A 21,258-nucleotide genomic window follows, 5' to 3' on the forward strand; every position below is an offset into this window, starting at 1 on the left:
AAAAGCGATAATATTATATCGTTTCTTCACTAATCGATGACGTTTTACTTTTGCCCTAATGAATCGCGCATGCGCAGTCCTTCGATAGAGTGTCAGAACAGATGCTGAAATTCATGAAATTATCCACCTAATTTATTGCCACAGACACTTCTTCTGATAAAAAATGGCAAAGGCAACAGCAGAGCAGGCTTTAGTTCTGGAGCCATCGAATGAACTGCGTTTCAAAGGTAAGCCTTATGGCCCGTAAAGTATAGCGTTCGTTGCACGATCACTTCGTACCTTGACCAACCCAGACATTCGTCCGAATCATTGAACCCTCCTCTCACGAGTTACAGTAGTCTAGTTTTGCGTTTCCCTGAAAGCTTTTGTGTTATCAGCTAAGAATCCCACCAAATAGTAACATTGAACCATAATTAGTGATCACAAATCCTTTGAAAGGCTTGTTTACTTTTTGATATGAATGTTGAGCCGTTTGGCTGTACCACAGTTTGACCGGTTGCTCTTGATGAAAGGTACGGTCGATTGTGGAACTAGAACTGAAGTATATTTGTTCAATGAATTACACTTTCATGTCATGCTGTCAGGGGGGTAATCAGTTTTGATAGAAATCTACAGTTTATGCATTTATGGTACTTGTACGTATGTATGTATTGGTTTTGTTAGGCAGTCATGTGACAACAGCTGTGTTGTAACTGTACTGTAGATTAAAGGTTTGCATGGGTTGTGGTGAAGTTGTACATCACAATGACATTTGAGTCTCTTGACAGTGCTCATCGTTAACTTAGTACTATTGCTAGTAATGCATACTATAAATAGGAGTTTATTTATTCTCATAGTTCTGTAAATTGTTGTTGAATCGGCTGTCTGGTAATACTAATAGTACATGCTGTGTAAACAAAGATGAAACGGGCACTAAATGACCACAAACGATTTTGCAGATGTACGTTTTTGAACTTAACCCAACTCCAAGAAAGGCTTTGAATAATTGAAATACGTTTGTCTCATTGTTTTGATCTGGGGATCAGAGAACTGGTCACTAAGTGACTAACCAATAGGCCAGCTGTCTCTTGAAAATGCTTTTTGTCAATGTCAACAGCTTGCTTTACATTTTTGAATGAACAAAATTTTTAACAATATTTTACATTTCAGCATCGTTACACTTATTACATTTTTGTTCTTTGTTTTCTGTTAGTCGGTGTTAGTTTTTTTCTTTTTCCCTGTGTCTTAAATCTTTTACTAAAGTATATACTTTATAAAAATAGATTTTAGTGTGGAACAAACTTCAACATATATGTGTGATTTCAATTTGTAAATTGGTTAAAAATAATAAAAGTACACATGTACCCAAAAAATAGGAAAAGGTGTCAAAGTTTCTAATAATTTTTTTTAAATTGGGGAGCTGCCTCAGGAAGATAGGAGATTGAAGGTTTACAGAAAGTCAGAAGGGAGATAAGAGTTTTTTGGTTGGTAGGCTAGTAAAAAGGTGGAGGTTTAAATTACACTTACAAGAGAGATTCTGAAGCGTATAAACTAATGGTGGCGTTCTTTTGCAAGTGTCCTGATGCTTTAAGAAGTCGTTAGCTGTGTCTTTTGTAATTCTGTAAGACTAAGAAGGGAGCACTTCCTTTGAGGGAACTACAGTAAAACCTGCATCTAGCGGACCCTTATTTCGGCGGACACCTTAGCATAACGGACAATTCAAGTGAGGACGGATGTATTTTACACTCAAAAACACCTTAAAAGAGCGAACACCTCAAAGGCGCGGACGCGGACACCCTTTTTTGGTCCCGATTGGGTTCGTTACTTGTCAACAACGGACAAACCCTTGAAGCAGACAGCTTTTAGCAGACGCTGGTCCGCCATCTTGGTTCTGCAAATACAATCTCGCTGGCGATGTGAACGCGCGAGAAGCTTATTTTGTAAGCCAATGACAGCACTTGAAAGAAGTTGATTTTTGTGTGGTGCACGCTCATTGGTCGATGCCGTGATCACGTGAACTCACAAACAAACAAGAGGCAAAGCCTTCAAGGCTCACGTAAGAAATCGACAAACAGTAACACAAACTCAATCACTCCGTCACACATACACACACACACACACACACACACACACACACACACACACACACACACACAGTAAGCATAGGTGAAACTATGCAAGAAAGCGAGACCCTGGATCTGCCAAGAAGTCTCGGCCCGCTCACAATAACAATGACCGAGACTTTCAGTAATTCCTTTGCGTGACGTCTAACCCTCTTACGTCATAATGTGACGTCTTCAAATAGTTTCTATCACACACGTCGAACACTTTTGACCGAGACTGACGTAATCCATAGACTCGGAAATGTTAAAGTTTCTACCACAGACATACACACATACATACGCACGCACGCACAGACAGACAAAGTTTATCATCGCATAGGCTACACTTACGTGAGCCCAAAAACGGGTTTCTACTTTCTGTACCGTGATGCATCTTTGTCTCATCCTTCGTCTTCGTCTCATCATGCCAAAACGAAAAATTTTGACTTTAGAAGAGAGAGTCGATGTCATAAAGAAATTGGACAAGGGGCTGTCCGTTCGAAAAGTTGCTGATGAGCTGAATTGCGGAAAAACTCAAATTTCCAACATAAAAGCTGATCGAACACAAATTCTCAGTCAGTGGGAATCCGGTGCCAGATCGACGGCAACATGTGTTAAGAGAAGAAAAACAAACCTATGATAAGTTGAACGAAGAACTCTTCGAGTGGTTTTCAACAGCTCGATCAAAGAATCTTCCCGTGAATGGCCCATTGCTTCGGGTCGTAAGAAACCGATTGCACCTCTCTCTCTCTATCTCTGTGACTTTTTCCGCAAACCCCAGTGATAAACTTACTGATTGTGGTTTTGTACATACATGTTGCAGACTATCCTTGAACTTTTTCTCTTTGTCACTTTCTGCATGACTAATGCACAGTTTGGAATTTTTATTAACAATTGTTTTTCTGAACATCAAGTTTTGGTTTTCATTTTTATTACATGTAATGAAAGATAATGAAAGAACTAAACATGCATAGACACTCTATTTACATTTATATATAAACATGCATACATATGGCCCAAAGTCAGAATAGGTGTCCATTTTTGTGACATACAAAATCAATTTTAAAAATGAACATTTTCTTTGTTTTGAAAATAGAGATGTATTTTAGAGCATAAATACGCAAGGAACAGCTATGATTTAAGAAAACTCATGTTTGATCACTTCACAGATTCAGGTTTAAAAGTTTGCAGGAGTTCATAACTTCACACCGTCACAAAATTTAGACTTGTTAAATCATTGTTGCTACATGTATTGGGTCTGTTTTAGACATCTGAGCAAATTGCTACAGCAAATTACTTTGCATTTCAAGCAAGTTAAACTTGTTTTGGCCACGCATGATGCAGATGTGAACTCCATTAATGGGAAGTTCATAACTTCACATAATTTACTTTTATTGGTATAATAAATTTAATTTATACAGGCAGGAAACAATTTGTTTTGTTTTTTAATCTGAAAAAGGTGAGCTGGAACATGAAGGTAATTTTTGAAGATGAAGTGTGGAGAAAATTTTTTGGTTATCTGTATTATTTATAGAAATTAATATTGTGACAATTTTTTCACAGCAAATACTGGCATAAGTTATCATTAAATCTACAATTTTGCTGTTTTTGTGCAAAATGTGCTTGAAAAGTACCATCAAAAGGATTTCAATACACCAAAATGTTTGTCTGACTCAAAGAGTTGGCAGAAACTGAAAGTTTTTTTAGAATGTCCTAGGAGTTCATAACTTCACACCGTGACATCACAAACTATGGCTAATTCAAACCAAAGTAAGAAAGTGCATATGTCATCTTATTTTCTCTCCAGCTACTCTTTGTAATCAACATACAACTAAGTAATAAAAGTAAAACATTTGTGAAAACAAACGATAACAAAAATCATAAAATGTGAGCGTGCGCATAACTTCACAAGAATTTTTGTTATGTTGGTCTGTAGTACAGTTACTGTATAATATATTTGCAAAACAATGACAAACTGAGAACACAGAGTTATAGTATAGGCTAAAGCTGCACTTATATTACAAAATCAGATTTTAATTGCCAAAATAAAACAAATTGTTTGAAACTTGTGAAAGTTCATAACTTCACATCAATCACACATTTATACTAAAATAACTAACTAAAGTCTCTTGCAAATAATTCTAAACAACTTAATGATTTACTTAACCAAACTCAGTCATGAAAACTGTTACCGAAATCATTATTTAGTTAGTGTTTATGTCAGCTGACTGTGTGTTCATAACTTCACATCATTTATTTAACTGAAAAGCTACGTACTAAAATCTGCTGGTAAATTAAAATAAAAATGACATCAAACTGTAACAGCCTACTCTGGAGAAGAGCAGCACATCATTTGAGGTAGTGATTTAGTGTAGTAAATTAATTATTGTGTATAAATCATACTCATGGCATGTGTTCATAACTTCACACCGTGGGGCTGAGGGTCAGTTGATGTGAAGTTATGTACACCGTGCAGTCAACCCAGATTCATGCTGGAATTATCAAAATGTAATTTTGAGGGTTGATGTTCAGAAAACTTCTTACAAAATGTCCAGATAAAGTCAAATGTACTCTTTTGCTATTAACAAGGCATTATTTTAAACACGCCCTTGAAAAATGAGCTTGAGTTATGTGAAGTTATGAACTTCATGACAAAACGGCTAAGTACTTCAGAAAGAAACAGTCAGCAGCCAGTAGATTCTTTTTGTGATGAAAATCATGGTACAGTGTAATTTGGAAACTGAAAATAGTCATTTTACATATATTTTGGGTTTTGACATGAGTTAGTAACTCTCACATAAAAATAGTGCGCAAGACACAGAGAAAATGGCTAACTAAAGCATACTGCTTGACTTAAGTGACAAAAATTGCTTCGTATCTAAATCTAATGTACTTTTATATGCAAAATTGCTGTTCCACTACAACCTTAACTTTCATGGCTAGCATTTAAGGACAAAAAACACTCTCAGTGGAGATAGTAGGAAAGTTCATAACTTTCTCACAAGAATTTTTTATTTCTCAATTACTCAAACACCAATGAATGAACTTGATGCAAACTTTCAGTGTGACTGCTGCTAGTGGATCCAAATGCATTACAAAGCTAAGTGTTCCCCAACCAGTCAATTTACTCTTTTTATAAGGCAAAAGGTTGGAAAGTTCATAACTCTTTTTTCACAAGAAAATCTGCACGTAAACTTCAAACTACTTTTGAACATGCAAAAACAAGTCAAACAACCCTTTTTATGTTTTATACCTCTGCAAAACATACTGTAAAATACTTTTTTACAAAAATATATCAGGTTTCAATCTTTAATTATTATTTAGAGCTGATCAGTGAACAAAAATGAAGTCTTACGGAAATAGTTATGAACTTTCTGTGAAATTTTGTCTCCCCATTTTCTGCAGGCTCACTGACAAAATTCAAAAACTTTGCTTTGTCAAAGGTACATTTGAGTTTTACTGGCTCAGTGAAAAGTCATTCATGACATTCTGTCCCATAAATATGACAGAGTAGACCATGTTTCAATATGCTGTAAGGTCATGTCACAAAAAATGGCCAAAATGTAGTGCTGCTGACTTCAGATAATGGCGACATTTTCATTAAAAACAACAACTGAGCACACAATGTTTCTCTAGGTGTGTACTTCATACTTTTTTTTACAAGTCTCATTAATCTTTACAAGGATTTTATTTTTCTTTGATGTACAAATCAGGTTAGAACCAAGGTTGCACAGCTATTTCAGCTGTGGACACCATTTCAGACTTAAGGCCATATACAATAAAACTACATGTACCACTAACAAACAATCATGTAATTCATTTGGCTGTTGGTTTTTTTTTCTCCAAAAAAATGTTAGCGCATTCATATTCATAAGAAAGGACACCTTGCTACAAAGGACAGTGGCAAGGCTCCCCAAGAGCGTCCTTTGCTCGCAGGTTTTACTGTATCCACTTTGCTGGTTTGGTGTAGGCATTCTTGGAAAACCCTACAACCTCTCTTCTCAACAGTTTCTACTGAATCAATCAATTGGTGTTGGAAATGGTATCAGCCCATATAAGCTTGACAAGAGTTGTATGTTGTGAGTGTGACAGTATGGTTTAAGAAGAAAAGGAGCTCATCAAAATAGTAAGTCCTGCTGTCAGTGTCCACCTGAGGGAAAGTGAGAAGTCATGACCAAATGTTCCTTAACCACAATAGTTGGTGAAAAGGAAACAAAATTAAGAGTGGTAGTACACTCAGTGACACACAGTGTATTGTTGCTGTGAAAACCATGGCCACTCCTTTCATAGTCACATAGTGTGGACACACAATAATGCATGCTGGATACCATTGTCATTGGGAGACTGCTCTACATTGAGCCATCAATTATTGTCATCACCAGTCATTTGTCATCCAAGGCAGAGGGACAATAAGTTGAATAAATGTTCAGCAAATGATGGATGGGGCTTTTTGGTGAAGGTGTGTATGGGCAGTACTACGTGTATCTCACTGGATCTCAGTCTCGCTCCTTGTCTTCCACTCCACTGCTTTTGACAGGTGGCACATAATGTTTTCTGGCTGTTTTCATACTGGGCCAAGCGGATGCATCACATTTGCTCATTAGCATAGACATACATGTGTGTTTCAGTGACAGAAGACATATTCATAACCCTTTCATTTCTATTTGTTTTATTCTATCCTTTCCCTGTTAAATGTTATTTCAAATGTTGGATGGGGCTTGGAATGTTACCAGCAAACAATAGGTGATAGCACTGATTAAATTGGTGTACTTCCCGTCTATAGTGCAATGCTCATGACTCATCACATTAACAGAGCCATGGCAACATGTTGATCTGTACTGTCTGTTTATAGCTTTGGCTGTAAATTGAACACACCTTTCTCGTGCGCAGGTGCTTGTGCTAAAATTAGTTGTGAGTAGTGAACCTAAAGATTGTCAGGTTCCAAACACAACCACGCAATAGTTAACAGTTCTAATTCAAAGCCTGTAAAGGGGGGGGGGGGGGGCATCATGGTGTGTGGTTACACACATGGACCTTTGTAAGTGGATTTGCAGCACACATTTAACCGGTTTTTTCCATAAAGACTTAAGTGACATTAATTGATAGCTGTGTTCCTGGAACTGTGGAAGGTACTCTGTAATTTACTGTGTTGTAACTTGTAGCAGCCAGAAGTTTTGTTGAAAGGGGTACTGCAGTTATCCTCAAAGGAACAGTGTGAATTGTTGGCCTGTTACTGTTAGTGTTATGTTACTGAGCATTGTGTCATTGTTGTGACGTTACCCCCCCGCGGGTTATTTATTTATTTATTTATTAAGGAGATTTCTATAGCACATAACTATAAGCACTATGCACTTTACAATATCACTAGGTATAAGCACACGCAAACATACTCTGATTAAATAGAACTTAGCCTAACAAGACAATACTAAGAACACTGAACATTTGAGTTCATACAAAAATAGAGAATTAAATTAAATACTGGACAAACGATTAAAAAAAAGGGGGGGAAGAATTTACCCGATGCTCCCCAGCATGTCGTAAGAGGCGACTAACGGATTCTGTTTCTCTTTTTACCCTTGTTTCTTGAATAGAATATAGTCAATTTTTGTAAAGATTTTAGTCAAGCAGTATGTAAGAAATGTTAAGTCCTTTGTACTGGAAACTTGCATTCTCCCAGTAAGGTAATACATTATACTACGTTGCAAGCCCCTGGAGCAAATTTTTGATTAGTGCTTTTGTGAACAAGAAACAATTGACAAGTGGCTCTATCACATCTCCCCCCTTTCCTCCTCGCGATATAACCTTCGTGGTTGAAAACGACGTTAAACACCAAATAAAGAAAGATTGTTGTGACGTTGCATGTCTATTGTCACAGTTTGTCCTAGTCTCTTGTCACGCAGTTATTCTGGCCTAATTTTTAATGAACCATATAGATAACATTATCATCAGAGTGACACACTTTAATACTTTTTCACAGAAATGGAGCAGAGTTTTCCAGAGAAAGATTTTTTTAATTAGAGTAGGCTGTATGGGTGCCTTACTTGATGATCTCTTTTTCTTTCAGGTCCTTTCATAGATGTGGTGACAGCAGAACTGAAGCTCTTCAACCCCACAGAAAAGAGAATATGTTTCAAAGTCAAGACCACGGCCCCCAAGCGCTACTGCGTGCGACCAAACAGCGGTGTCTTGGAGTCAGACGGCTCCGTCACAGTGGCAGGTGCGCTCATTGTGCCATGGGTCAGAACTGAGAAGGGATGGGAAAGGATTTAGATGCAGTGTTGATGTTGAGAAGATGAGCATTAAAGAATTATAGTTAAGCTGTTGGGCTGAAAAACAGTAACGCCAACACTAACACACTTGAATGTGCCATGAAAATACACTTTTTGCATCACAATGTACATCAGAATGAGTTATAGAAGCTTTTAAAAAAAGAATAATGTATTGGTATGACACTCCTTTTGTTCAACACCCATCCTCCAAAATACTTACCAAATTTCAAAAGGAGAGGCTGAGAACTTCTAAACTGACAAGTAGTGATACACTTCTGTGCCTGTAGAAATGACTGATTGGAACACTTTCTTAGGCTTTATACCTCCTGTTCGTGGATCATGTTAATTGTCATATTAACCGTTTCCCACTTTTTTAAATGCTTTTGATGTGTGTTTTACTGATTCAGTGATTGATGGTTATTGTTGTGTTTTCAGTGATGCTTCAGCCGTTTGAGTATGACCCCAGTGAGAAAAACAAACACAAGTTCATGGTGCAGTCCATGTTTGCTCCGGATGGGCGAATAGACAATCAAGACCAGTTGGTTAGTCTCTTTTAAAGGTTCAGTAAGGAGGGGATAGATTGTGGGACCAGGCTGGCCTTGCGCTTTGCTTCCTTTCAACTGACGCTTCCTCTGTGTAACACAGCAGTCAACTTAAAAGGGGAAGTTGATGGACAATCATGCAGGATTTGCCAAGCTGTATTTGTGAAGTTTATTTGTTTTATTGAACGAATTCTTTTAAAAAGGGAAAGGACAGGAAGAAATGATTGAACGAATTCTTTTAAAAACGGATAGGACAGAAAGAGATGAAAAAGTCAGTTGGTTGTAAACTTGAAGCCCCCCGCGGGTTAGGGGGAGTCCCATATTGGTTGGGACGAGGAAGAATTTACCCGATGCTCCCCAGCATGTCGTAAGAGGCGACTAACGGATTCTGTTTCTCCTTTTACCCTTGTTAAGTGTTTCTTGTATATAATATAGTCAATTTTTGTAAAGATTTTAGTCAAGCAGTATGTAAGAAATGTTAAGTCCTTTGTACTGGAAACTTGCATTCTCCCAGTAAGGTAATATATTGTACTATGTTGCAAGCCCCTGGAGCAAATTTTTGATTAGTGCTTTTGTGAACAAGAAACAATTGACAAGTGGCTCTATCCCATCTTCCCCCTTTCCCCGTCGCGATATAACCTTCGTGGTTGAAAACGAACACCAAATAAAGAAAGAAAGAAAGTAAACTTGAAGTTGAAAAAAAAAAGGCAGACAATTATGATTTTATAATTGTACATGTTTGTTTAGCAGCATCCTTGAGCAATTTTTGTAATTTTTTTATTAAGTGTAAAACTTGGTGCCCATTGTAAAATAATGATGATGGTGTGTTTATTTGAACACAAAAACAAGAAGAGAGAAAGAGAAGAAAGAGGAGAAGGGGGGCGGCATGCTGATTGTGTGAAAGTTTTGAAGCCAGTGTTACGCAGAGGCCGAGAGGGGTTGTGTGTACTGATTACTATTACGGTCTGGTAGGCTCTTGATCAGTTTGTATTAAGGACCGACGGGCGCAGTGGCGTGGTGGTAAGACGTCGGCCTCCTAATCGGGAGGTCGTGAGTTCGAATCCCGGTCGCTGCCGCCTGGTGGGTTAAGAGTGGAGATTTTTCCGATCTCCCAGGTCAACTTATGTGCAGACCTGCTAGTGTCTTAACCCCCTTCGTGTGTACACACAAGCACAAGACAAAGTGCGCACGGAAAAGATCCTGTAATCCATGTCGGAGATCGGTGGGTTATGGAAACACGGAAATACCCAGCATGCCTACTCAACGAAAGCGGAGTGAAGCTGACTATGCTCTCAGAGTATAGTGTGGGGAACCCAAATGGGCAAACAAGCTCACACGTCACCAGAAAATTCTGGAACGCTGAAGAAGAAGAAGACGTATTAAGGACCGGCACGGTTGGCCTAGTGGTAAGGCGTCCGCCTCGTGATCGTTGGTTCGAACCCCGGCCAGGTCATACCTAAGACTTTAAAATTGGCAATCTAGTGTCTGCTCCGCCTGGCGTCTGGCATTATGGGGTTAGTGCTAGGACTGATTGGTTTGGTGTCAGAATAATGTGACTGGGTGAGACATGAAGCCTGTGCTGCTCTTGTGTGTGGCGCACGTTATATGTCAAAGCAGCACCGCCCTGATATGGCCCTTCGTGGTTGGCTGGGCGTTAAGCAAACAAACAAACAAAGTTTGTATTAAGTTGGCAGCTTAGTTTCCTGCTTTTTTGAGGGGGTGAGATTTTTCATTTCAAGTTGTGATTCATCAGTGCATTGAATAATCAAAATAAAGGTGTGGATGTTGTTAACACAAAGTAATGATAAAAGAAGTATTAAAGTCAGACTTCTCAAACATTAACTGCCTGAGACTGAAGGAAGTTCTAATTTGCAAGAGTTTTTGTAGCTATATTCTGGTTTTTTTTATCAGTTCAGCTTTCTTTTGTGTGTGTGTGTGTGTGTGTGTATATGTGTTTTAACATTTTCTTATACAATATAACTTAGTTTTCTTGGTTTAATTTGCACTGAAGTTTGCAATAGTTTTTGAGTCACTTGAGAAAAAGTGACTCTATGTAATCGGTCAGTGTTAGTCTGTCCGCCGGCCGGCCGTCCGTAGACACCACCTTAACGTTGGACTTTTCTCGGAAACTATCAAAGCGATCGGGCTCATATTTTGTTTAGTCGTGACCTCCAATGACCTCTACACTTTAACGATGGTTTCGTTGACCTTTGACCTTTTTCAAGGTCACAGGTCAGCGTCAAAGGAAAAATTAGACATTTTATATCTTTGACAAAGTTCATCGGATGTGATTGAAACTTTGTAGGATTATTCTTTACATCAAAGTATTTACATCTGTAGCCTTTTACGAACGTTATCAGAAAAACAAGGGAGATAACTAGCCTTTTCTGTTCGGCAACACACAACTTAACGTTGGGCTTTTCTCGGAAACTATAAAAGTGACCGGGCTCAAATTTTATGTGAACGTGACTCATTGTGTTGTGAATAGCAATTTCTTCCTGTCCATCTGATGCCTCATATAATATTCAGAACTGCGAAAGTGACTCGATCGAGCGTTTGCTCTTCTTGTGTTAATGTTATCATGGGATCATATAAAGAAAGAAAACCATGGCAAGTTATGATAGAAATTGAGAAAAAGAGATAGGATATGAGGCTTTCCAGTTATTAACTTAATTGAAAAACAAATTGTAGGGTTGACTGTATGGGTTTTTAAAGAGAACTAGAACCTGTTTTCAGAGTGTGTTCAGTATTGGATAAGTACTTCTTTTTCAAAACGGGAGTCTCCACATGTCTGATGTCAGTTCAGATGCTTTTTGTGGTTTTATAAAGCGTAAGGTGCTCTTGATCAAGTTTGTTTGTGATTACCTTATCCAGTGCAGAATCTTTGAAATCATTTTGATTGAATTTTCTTCCTGTTTCAGTGGAAGGATGCACCGCCAGAGAGTTTGATGGACACCAAGCTGAAATGTGTCTTTGAAATGCCAGATCATGCATCACAGGTAAGGTTTTTTAAAAACATTTTTGTTTTTATCAAATTCAGTCTCCAAGGAAATGTAGCTTTAAGGCCATAAAATTAGCATATAGGTCCTTTTTGTGATAGGAAAGTCTCTGAATTTGCCTCCTCTTTTGATGAGTGTTGTCCCTTGCATTGTGTTTTTAACTGCAGCTTCTGTCTGGCTTTTTTCTTTTAACTTTTCTTTTTTATTGTTCCTTTGTTTGGTTCAGCGATTATCCACTGTCCCTTTGTTTTTCCTGTGAATTTTTAAGCACTGATTTTTGTTGTTGTGACCTTTTTGAGTGTCCTGGTCAGGTTAACAAGGTTTTGGTTGGTTGCAGGCGCCCGTACAAGAAAGCATGCTGGAAGAGACAGCAAAGGTAGTAAAGACAGAACCCGTTTCCCCTCTAAAGGTATTGCATGCTTTTTCTCTTTCTCCAGTCTCAGGGTTGGATGACCATACTGTGACATTTTGTGATGGAGAATTAACATCTGAGTTTTACTACTTTAAAGGCACAGTAAGCCTCCCGTAAACCATCACAGAGCTCCCCGAGCGTCTACATACAGTACAAGCATACTTCCATTTGAACGCTCACCGAACGGGAACATCCTGGCTGCTTTCTGTGGAGCGTGAGAAATTTTCAAAAAATTTATTTTTGTGGACTTGGTCCTCTACAACAATGGCGCCTCGTTTTGGTGCTGGACGGCTGTTAAGAATATTCAATACCGGAAATCACGCCCGGACAGTAAGCCTCCCGTAAACCATCACAGATACTGTCAGGCTTTTACACACAGTACAAACACCCTTTCATTTGAACGCTCACCAAACGGGAACATCCCAGGTGCCCTACGTAAAGAGCGAGCAATTTTTGAAGAATTAATTTTGCAGATTGTCTCGAACACTTTTTGGACCCATCCTGAACTCAGGTCAAAAATGAGTTACTGCCCTTCGGGTCTCATTCTATCGATGTAAACTGGCCATAGCCGTGGATCGATGATTATCAGAATGTTTTTGGACCGTGGTGCGTTTTTGCGCTAGACCTAACTTTTAAAATCAAAATAATAAATTGACAGCTTGTTACACAAACATTCTTTAATCATAAAAGAATTCTTTTTTCATCAAGACAAGATCAGTACAATTCGAAGTTGTGAAAGTTTGAAAAAAGAAAAGCCCGGAAGAAGGGTCACGCAAGGGTCGTAGCAGACGACGGTTTATGCATATCGCCATTCCTCTCAACAGTCAAAAGCCATCGCTAGAGTTCTTGTGAACCACAGCCTTTTGTTTCGTGCATAAAAACGTGCTATTGTAGATAAGCTCACATCGAGTCGCATTCAAATGACTAACTGACGACTACATTGTGAAAAAGGGAAACTGGATCACATGGGTTCACGATGGCTCAGGGGTAAGATAAACCACGCAAAAATAAATTCTTTGAAAATTGTTCGCTCTTTACGGAGGGCACCTAGGATGTTCTCAATCGGTGAGTGTTTAAATGAAAGGGAGTTTTTACTGTGTGTAAAAGCCTGACCGTATCTGTGATGGTTTACGGGAGGCTTACTGTGCCTTTAAAAAAAAAAAAGACTTCGGTCATCTCCATTGAAACATAATTCTTTTATAAGAGTTTCATAAAACGCTGTTTCTGCGAAAAAAAACCTCAACAACTCCCACTTTCTTTCTATGGAATTCTATCTGATGAAGAACACAAGCCGTGTTTGTAGCTGATTAATAATCCTCTGTCAGTATCAGTTTTCTATTGAATGAATACTGAAAGGTACCAGTGAACCTGATCTATGTGACTGTGAGGGTATGGTATGATATAGCACAACCAATGTGGTCACAGTGAAAATATTGTGATTGTAGTTTAATACTTTTAAATGCTTGTCCTTGTTCAGTATTCGACAAGTTGTTCAGTATTCGACAAGACTGCTGTAGTTGAAGTCCTTGGTTATTTACAGAAGCAATATATTCTGAGGCTAGTTGCACCGATACTGTGACTGCTGTACTGTACAATGGAAATAACCCATTATTCAAACCGACAAAGTTTTCTGTTTGATGGACCAGCATTGAACAAAAAAAGGGTCATCCAGCCTTGAGCAAGCATATTTTTAGCGTATTGAACACTTTTTCTGCAGAGTTTGTTTGCTTTGAATTGAAGTGTGTTTTGTTTTGATTTGCTGTATATTTTTGCTTAAAATTGTGCGCTTATTGTTGAAGTTGCTATCACGCCATGCATTTGTTTATTTTGTGCGTGTGTAGTTTTAAGCAGTTACGATTTTGTCTGCAATTTGTGGCTGTTCCTGACGCTGTTGTTGTTGGTGTGGGCATTGTATTTGTTTTTGTTCTGCTCTACTTTATTTTAGGGTAAAGGATTTACTGATCATATAAATTTATCAAGCATCTTAGATACCAGTATTCGTTTATTAATTTTAAACTGTGGTAAATCTGTTAAAAACTAGCATCCTTCAGTTGAGGTGTAGCTTGTTCCTGGTATGCCCATTGATAAGAATTAAATGCAGACTGCTTTGTACAGAGTGGAAGCCAAATCTTACTTCTTTTCAGTTCCTTGAAGGTGAAATTTGATTAAGATTTTGTTTAAAAGCCCCCCATAAAAGCAAAGAGTTAAATAGTACTACTGCAGTGTTGTTGTAAAAGTTGTTAGTACAGCAGTAACATTTGCTTGGTTTTGTCATAATGTTTGTAGCAGTCAGACCAAGCTTAGTCACATGACTTGATAGGTACATTGTAGCTACTGGCACTGCACACCTTCTCTTGCTTTTGTGATAGACTGCTTCATCTGTATCCTTGTCTTTCAGTTCCATGGCTTTCTGCACCCCTTAGCTTCCCTCAGTTGTATCCACTCTTTTTCTGACGTTTGCTGTAAAAGCTGAAATATTTATATGCTGTGGTTTTGTTTGAAGAGTTTTTACCCCTGGTAGTGGTACCCCTGTATATTTTGTTGGTTTTGTTTGAAGAGTTTTTACCCCTGGTAGTGGTACCCATGTATATTTTGTTGGTTTTCTTTAAAGAGTTTTTACCCCTGGTAGTGGTACCCCTGTATATTTTGTTGGTTTTGTTTGAAGAGTTTTTACCCCTGGTAGTGGTACCCCTGTATATTTTGTTGGTTTTCTTTAAAGAGTTTTTACCCCTGGTAGGTAAGGCGTCCGCCCCGTGATCGGGAGGTCGTGGGTTTGAACCCCGGCCGGGTCATACCTAAGACTTTAAAATTGGCAATCTAGTGGCTGCTCCGCCTGGCGTCTGGCATTATGGGGTTAGTGCTAGGACTGGTTGGTCCGGTGTCAGAATAATGTGACTGGGTGAGACATGAAGCCTGTGCTGCGACTTCTGTCTTGTGTGTGGCGCACGTTATATGTCAAAGCAGCACCGCCCTGATTTCGTGGTCGGCTGGGCGTTAAGCAAACAAACAAACAAAAAAAACCTGGTAGTGGTACCCCTGTTTATTTTGTTGGTTTTGTTTGAAGAGTTTTTACCCCTGGTAGTGGTACCCCTGTATATTTTGTTGGTTTTGTTTGAATTCTTTGGACCCCTTCTGATCTCTGATCTCTTTTTACATTTAGTCAAGTTTTGACTAAATGTTTTAACATAGAGGGGGAATCGAGACGAGGGTCGTGGTGTATGTGTGTGTCTGTCTGTGCGTGTGTGTGTGTGTGTAGAGCGATTCAGAGTAAACTACTGGACCGATCTTTATGAAATTTTACATGAGAGTTCCTGGGAATGATATCCCCCGACGTTTTTTTTCTTTTTTTCGATAAATGTCTTTGATGACGTCATATCCGGCTTTTTGTAAAAGTTGAGGCGGCACTGTCACACCCTCATTTTTCAATCAAATTGATTGAAATTTTGGCCAAGCAATCTTTGACGAAGGCCTGACTTCGGTATTGCATTTCAGCTTGGTGGCTTAAAAAATAATTAATGACTTTGGTCATTAAAAATCTGAAAATTGTAATTAAAATTATTTTTTTATAAAACGATCCAAAATTACTTTTATTTTATTGTTCATCATGTTCTGATTCCAAAAACATATAAATATGTTGTATTCGGATTAAAAACAAGCTCTGAAAATTAAAAATATAACAATTATGATTAAAATTAAATTTCCGAATTCGTTTTAAAAACTATTTCATCTTATTCCTTGTTGGTTCCTGATTCCAAAAACATATAGATATGATATGTTTGGATAAAAAACACGCTCAGAAAGTTAAAACGAAGAGAGGTACAGTAAAGCGTGCTATGAAGCACAGCGCAACCGCTACCGCGCCAAACAGGCTCGTTACTTTCACTGCCTTTTGCACTAGCGGCGGACTCCTTTTAGTTTCATTCTGTGAGTTCCACAGCTTGACTGAATGTAGTTATTTCGCCTTATTCCCACCTCTGCTTCTTTACCTCTGTAAACTTGTAGAGCTAGTTATTTTTCGATAATGATCCAGCAACCAAACAAATAACGAGCCAGCAACAGCCTGAATCCTCGATAGTGCAATGGGTTGAGAAGCTGTTCTGTTTTGGTACTACTTTTGCGACTGAAAAGTTCCGAACGCTCTATACGTACGAAATATACATCTCTGGAGCAAACAATACAAACATACCGCATTTAAATTAACAACTACAGGCCTGAACACATGAATCTCCATATAAAATCCATGAGTTAGGTTGTTTTCTGAATCTAGATCTGCCGTGCACAAACCGTTCATCACAAGCAAATTCCCAAGGCAAGTAACTCATACTCTAGCCGACAAGAGTAGTTCCCCTTCTTTTAACGCAGTTTCTTCGACAACACTGACTGCAATCCGACGGTCAGTTTTCAACAATATTTCATTTTATAAACAGATCACACGCAACCAAATGCACACATCTCATCAATTTAAACAACATAAAGCGGTTTCATACACTATTTTCCCCAGAAAACTGAACTTCATACAGTAATTAACGTTGGAACACGGGTGCAAAAGTTCGTCTGCTAGTCCCATTTGACGAAAGAACATTATCCTAAGCGATACTAAAACATAAACAGAACACACAATATCTGCCTTTACCGCCACAGCAGAATAACAGCATATCTGTGTACTTGATTTTAGTCTAAAACAGGGAAACTGACAAGAAGTGTTAACAGAATGGAATGATTTGCACGGAACTATACAGCCGCGCATTAATCGATCGCCTGCGCAGGTTGACTGGTTGAGTGATTCGGATTCGATCAAACTTTCGCACAAAAACTCCTGTTTTCTTTGAATAACTGAAGAAAGGAGGAATAAAGAGGTTACACACCTCGTCTCAGTGATTATTAGAAATAATGGTCTCAGTTCGCGGTCATGAAAAAGCTCGCTGAAGCTTGCATTTTTCATGATCCGCCAACTTCGACCATTATTTTTAATAATCACTGAAACTCGGCATGTAACCTCTACTTACGCGACTTGTTATTTAGTTCATGATGATTAATCACTATCATCTCTGATCTCTTTTCTTTAGTTCATGATGATTAATCATTATCATGGAAGGCAAGAGGTACTAGTTGTAGACGTAATATTGGTGTGGAAGTCCAGGTGTATACATTTTTTGGCTCGTTCAGAGCCACTTGCTTGTAAATATTAGCCATTGCTTGGATTTTTGGACTTTTTTTTTGGACCAGTGAGTCACAAAGGTAAAGTCAGCTTGGGATCCTGGTTTGCTGGTCATGTCTTTTTGTTAGTTTTGCTTTTGACAGATTTGTTTATTTAAAAAAAAAAAAATCCTTCATTTTCAATGAGCTTCAGAGCAGTATAGGTCTTTGCGAGGGACTTATACTAATTGAGTGACTTTGATAGGATGTGTACTTTCAGCCAAGTGCAGTTACCGGTGGCGATGACAGGAAGATGCTGGACGAGGTCAGGAGGTTACAGTCAGAGGTCAACTCGTTGCGGTCAGAGAACAACCAGCTGAAGGTCAGTTTGATTGATGCTAATGATGATGTTGTTAATCAGATTACGCTTTTGACTACGCAGTCCGACACAGTCCGGATGATGTGGGTCGTGTACAACCCATACTTTTAAAGTATAGTAGGATTCAACGTAAAAAGTATGGGTCGTAAATGACCACGCCATCCGAATAGGAATACATTTTATACCGCTGCTCTGCTGAGTATTTGTTCGATGTAGCAAAGTGACGCATGAAGCATCTTTTCATGACTAGTTGTTGACTGTTGACAGGACGAGGGAGCGCGGCTGAGAAAGGTGGCCATGTCGGACACGGTCTCCTCCACCCCCTCCTTCTCCCAGCAAGGCTCCGGCGCCATGGCATCGCAGACGGCAAGCGCCTTCCCCCCGGTCATCTACATCATTGCTGCCGTCATCATCGGGCTTCTCATCGGCAAATTCATTCTTTGAGAACTTCTTCCGGAGCGCTTGATTTCCCCCTTCTCATTTTCTTTTACTCTCTGAATGTAAATTGCACAGCAAAGAGTTGGATCACGGAAAGACAAAAATAAAAGTGAAATGTAAGAAAATTTGAAAAAATGATCAAATAAGAAGTGTTTCGCGTCATGAGTATAAATTTGTGGATTACGCCTTCGCTGCTTTGTGGTAGTCCATTACCAAAGTAAACACAAGAAAAGTTGCAGGTTGTTTTTAATAATTCACTCTCTTTGCTGCATGTGTATTTTAATGTATACTTAGAAACAAGGAAGACGAGCAGAGTTTTGAATGAAGAAGCTATAATAAAGGTACAAAGTCCATGATCTGGGTGATCTTTGGTCTGTGTGATCTTTGGTCTGTTTTGGTCTTTGCTCTGTGTTTGTTTTGTAGTTGGCTCTAAGACCGCCACATGCAGAGGCACTAAACTGCTAGTAGTCATGTTTCACTGTCTGTTAAAACAGTGTGATTTGGGAGAGGAATTTATAAACGACCTACTTTTTGTGCTTGGGGGACATTAAAGATTTCGGAGAGAGATGAGCTGCTTACTACTCGATCACTTTTGAAGACTTTCCATGTGGGTAAAAATCAACTTACAGTACGCACACAGTCATAATACAAGTTATATAAGTTGTTTTGTTGAAGTCTGGTGATTATCCAGGAAAACTTGGAACATGGTGTTTGAGGAAGGGGGCGGGGCTTGAGGAAGGGGGCGGGGCTTGAGGGGCAGGGAGCTACAACAACAATGCTGGCAAAATCGGAAATGTTTTTTGGGGGCAAGAACTGGTAAAGCAGACTGTGGGGCACCGAGTGTTTTACCAGATGGTGGCTTGCGAGGCGTCTCTACGCTGTAGGACAAGTTGGACTGAACATCTAGGCATGTAATGTTTTACCAGATGGTGGCTTGCGAGGCGTCTCTACGGTGTAGGACAAGTTGGACTGAACATATAGGCATGTAATGTCAGTTTACGTAAGCATGAGTGGAGTGTGATTTTCCACTGTGTCACCTACCTTAGCTTCGTTGGAGCTGTTTCTGATTTCTTATTGTGTTGTTCTGCAGTTTGTTTTCTTACATATGTGTATGTACAGATGAACAGCTTTGATTATGTATGGTTTTGTGTAGTGCCTGTTCTTGTCTTTTTTATGTGTTAATATAAATAACTATCCAGGCTTTGTTAAGACAAAATGTACACCCTGCCTGCAGTGAAAGTTGTGAAGAATTTTTATTGATATCAATTCTGGCATTAACTTCTTTTTTGTTTTTGTTTATCCTAGTTTGTAACTTTTATATTGCTAACCTTCGCTACCCAAACTCGCTAGATTTCTTTAATTTGATTTATTTCCTATTTCATATACAAGAGTATGCTAGCGTGGACTTGTAATGACAGCAAATTCAAGTGAACCTTTTTTTGCACAAGCTAGTTCGAAAACAGCTTTTATTTATCTATTTGTGTATTCATTTATTTGTGTTTGAGCATTTGTTCCCTGTGTTACTCTTGCTAAATTTTTGAGCTGTAACTGTAGGTTAATAATAAAAAATTTTTTTTACCTTTGGCAGTATCTGTGGCAACATCCTCGAAGCTCTCTCCTTGTCTCTCGCAAGCAGTCTTAGTTAATGTTTGATCATGATAGAACACTATTGTCATGATTGTATAGATTTGTACAGTCTGTGTATTTATATATTGGAAGAAAACTTGTCACACCCCAAAGTGAACATGCAAAAAAGTTTTCAATTTTTTTGTTCCTCTTAGCACGTTCCCTCTTCTGCACCAAGAGTTCCAGTTGTTGCTTGGTCGGTGATGTAAAAATGAAAAATTCTCGGCACTGTTTTTTTTTCTTGTACAAATTATTGGTCACTAAAAAGCTGCTCGAGTGATGTCTTTAAACAAGATGTCATTTGCAGCTGTTGTCCAAGTTTTGGGGACGCATGTTTATGTAATGTAGAGTGAATGAATGTGAGAGCTTGGGTCTTTACTCCTTTTTCCAACATGCTTTTACGTGTAATGATTTCAATTCACTTTGTACCTGTCTGCCATGACTTTGCTGTACCCAGCAAAACGCATGCAAGCAGGCATACTGTGGAAAACCTGATTTTGGCATAGCATGTACTACGACTGCGTTCATGTGCAATATTCTGGTGATTCTGTGCATGTTCCTTTGCTCCGAGCATTTCCACTTTCCATTTCCACTTTCCGTTCACTGGTGTGGAGCCATGGTTACACATGGCGGTATTCTCTCCCCTTTATACCAGGAATCACTTTGTTGCACTGTGCGCTCGAATGATGCGCGCGAGAGAGAGCTAGTTGTTTGTGTTACACCCTGTGTTTGATTTGTGTTTCTCAACAGCTTTGGAATTGTAGGAGATGGGTGCTCTCTATGCATAGTCCAAGAAAAAGAAATGACATCAGTTTTCAGTTGTAGGAGATGGGTGCTCTCTATGCATAGTCCAAGAAAAAGAAGTGACATCAGTTTTCAGTTGTAGGAGATGGGTGCTCTCTATGCATAGTCCAAGAAAAAGAAGTGACATCAGTTTTCAGTTGTAGGAGATGGGTGATTTCTATGCATAGTCCAAGAAAAAGAAGTGACATCAGTTTTCAGTTGCCTCTTTCTTCCTTCCTCGTTTTTCTGCTTGCTAATTAATTTTGAGTTTTGAGTAGCTTACTTCTGGTTGAATGAGCGTGAGTTGAGTTGAACAGGTGGGTTGTCCTGTCAAGTCCAGTCAGTTCCACACTAAGCTTGCTGGCACTGCGGCAGACTATACCCTGTCTAGACTTCTGAACGTAGATGCGTGGTTATACAAACTTGTGATTGAGAAATGTAATAAAATGGTGCGAAACTATTGTTTTCTCGCTGTTCTGTTGTGGATATTGTTTCTTTAGTGTTTTTGTTTAGATTGCGAGACATAAAGTTGACCATTTGTTTTCTTCTGTTTTCTCTCCGTTGTGATGTTTCTGCTAGATGGTCTTTGAAAT

At 38.8% G+C, this 21,258-nt stretch overlaps 1 protein-coding gene across 5 annotated transcripts; it reads left to right on the forward strand.

Annotated features, from left to right (window-relative positions):
- The first annotated feature begins 61 nt into the window (after positions 1 to 61).
- Positions 62 to 21,126, forward strand: LOC138959606 (vesicle-associated membrane protein/synaptobrevin-binding protein-like). Of its 5 annotated transcripts, none has more exons than XM_070331166.1 (7): positions 62 to 227; positions 8,146 to 8,298; positions 8,786 to 8,892; positions 11,814 to 11,891; positions 12,229 to 12,300; positions 17,705 to 17,821; positions 18,086 to 21,126. In XM_070331166.1, exons 1-7 carry the CDS (start codon positions 164 to 166, stop codon positions 18,260 to 18,262), a joined length of 768 nt encoding a protein of 255 aa, XP_070187267.1. In that variant the 5' UTR covers positions 62 to 163; the 3' UTR covers positions 18,263 to 21,126. The 5 variants fall into 5 exon arrangements, with proteins under 5 accessions (XP_070187267.1, XP_070187273.1, XP_070187282.1 ...); XM_070331172.1 differs by having other exon boundaries at positions 17,720 to 17,821; XM_070331181.1 differs by having other exon boundaries at positions 12,229 to 12,267.
- Positions 21,127 to 21,258: the final 132 nt, after the last annotated feature.

The sequence above is a fragment of the Littorina saxatilis genome, linkage group LG1, assembly GCF_037325665.1.
Source record: "Littorina saxatilis isolate snail1 linkage group LG1, US_GU_Lsax_2.0, whole genome shotgun sequence".
NCBI lineage: Eukaryota > Metazoa > Mollusca > Gastropoda > Littorinimorpha > Littorinidae > Littorina > Littorina saxatilis.

What these genes read in the sequence shown, in the direction of transcription:
- LOC138959606 (XM_070331166.1), top strand. Translation starts at nt 164, where the DNA reads ATGGCAAAGGCAACAGCAGAGCAGGCTTTAGTTCTGGAGCCATCGAAT. An exon ending in GAATGAACTGCGTTTCAAAG is followed by an intron (nt 228 to 8,145) that starts GTAAGCCTTATG and finishes TTTTTCTTTCAG; the next exon opens with GTCCTTTCATAGATGTGGTG. An exon ending in TAGACAATCAAGACCAGTTG is followed by an intron (nt 8,893 to 11,813) that starts GTTAGTCTCTTT and finishes TTCCTGTTTCAG; the next exon opens with TGGAAGGATGCACCGCCAGA.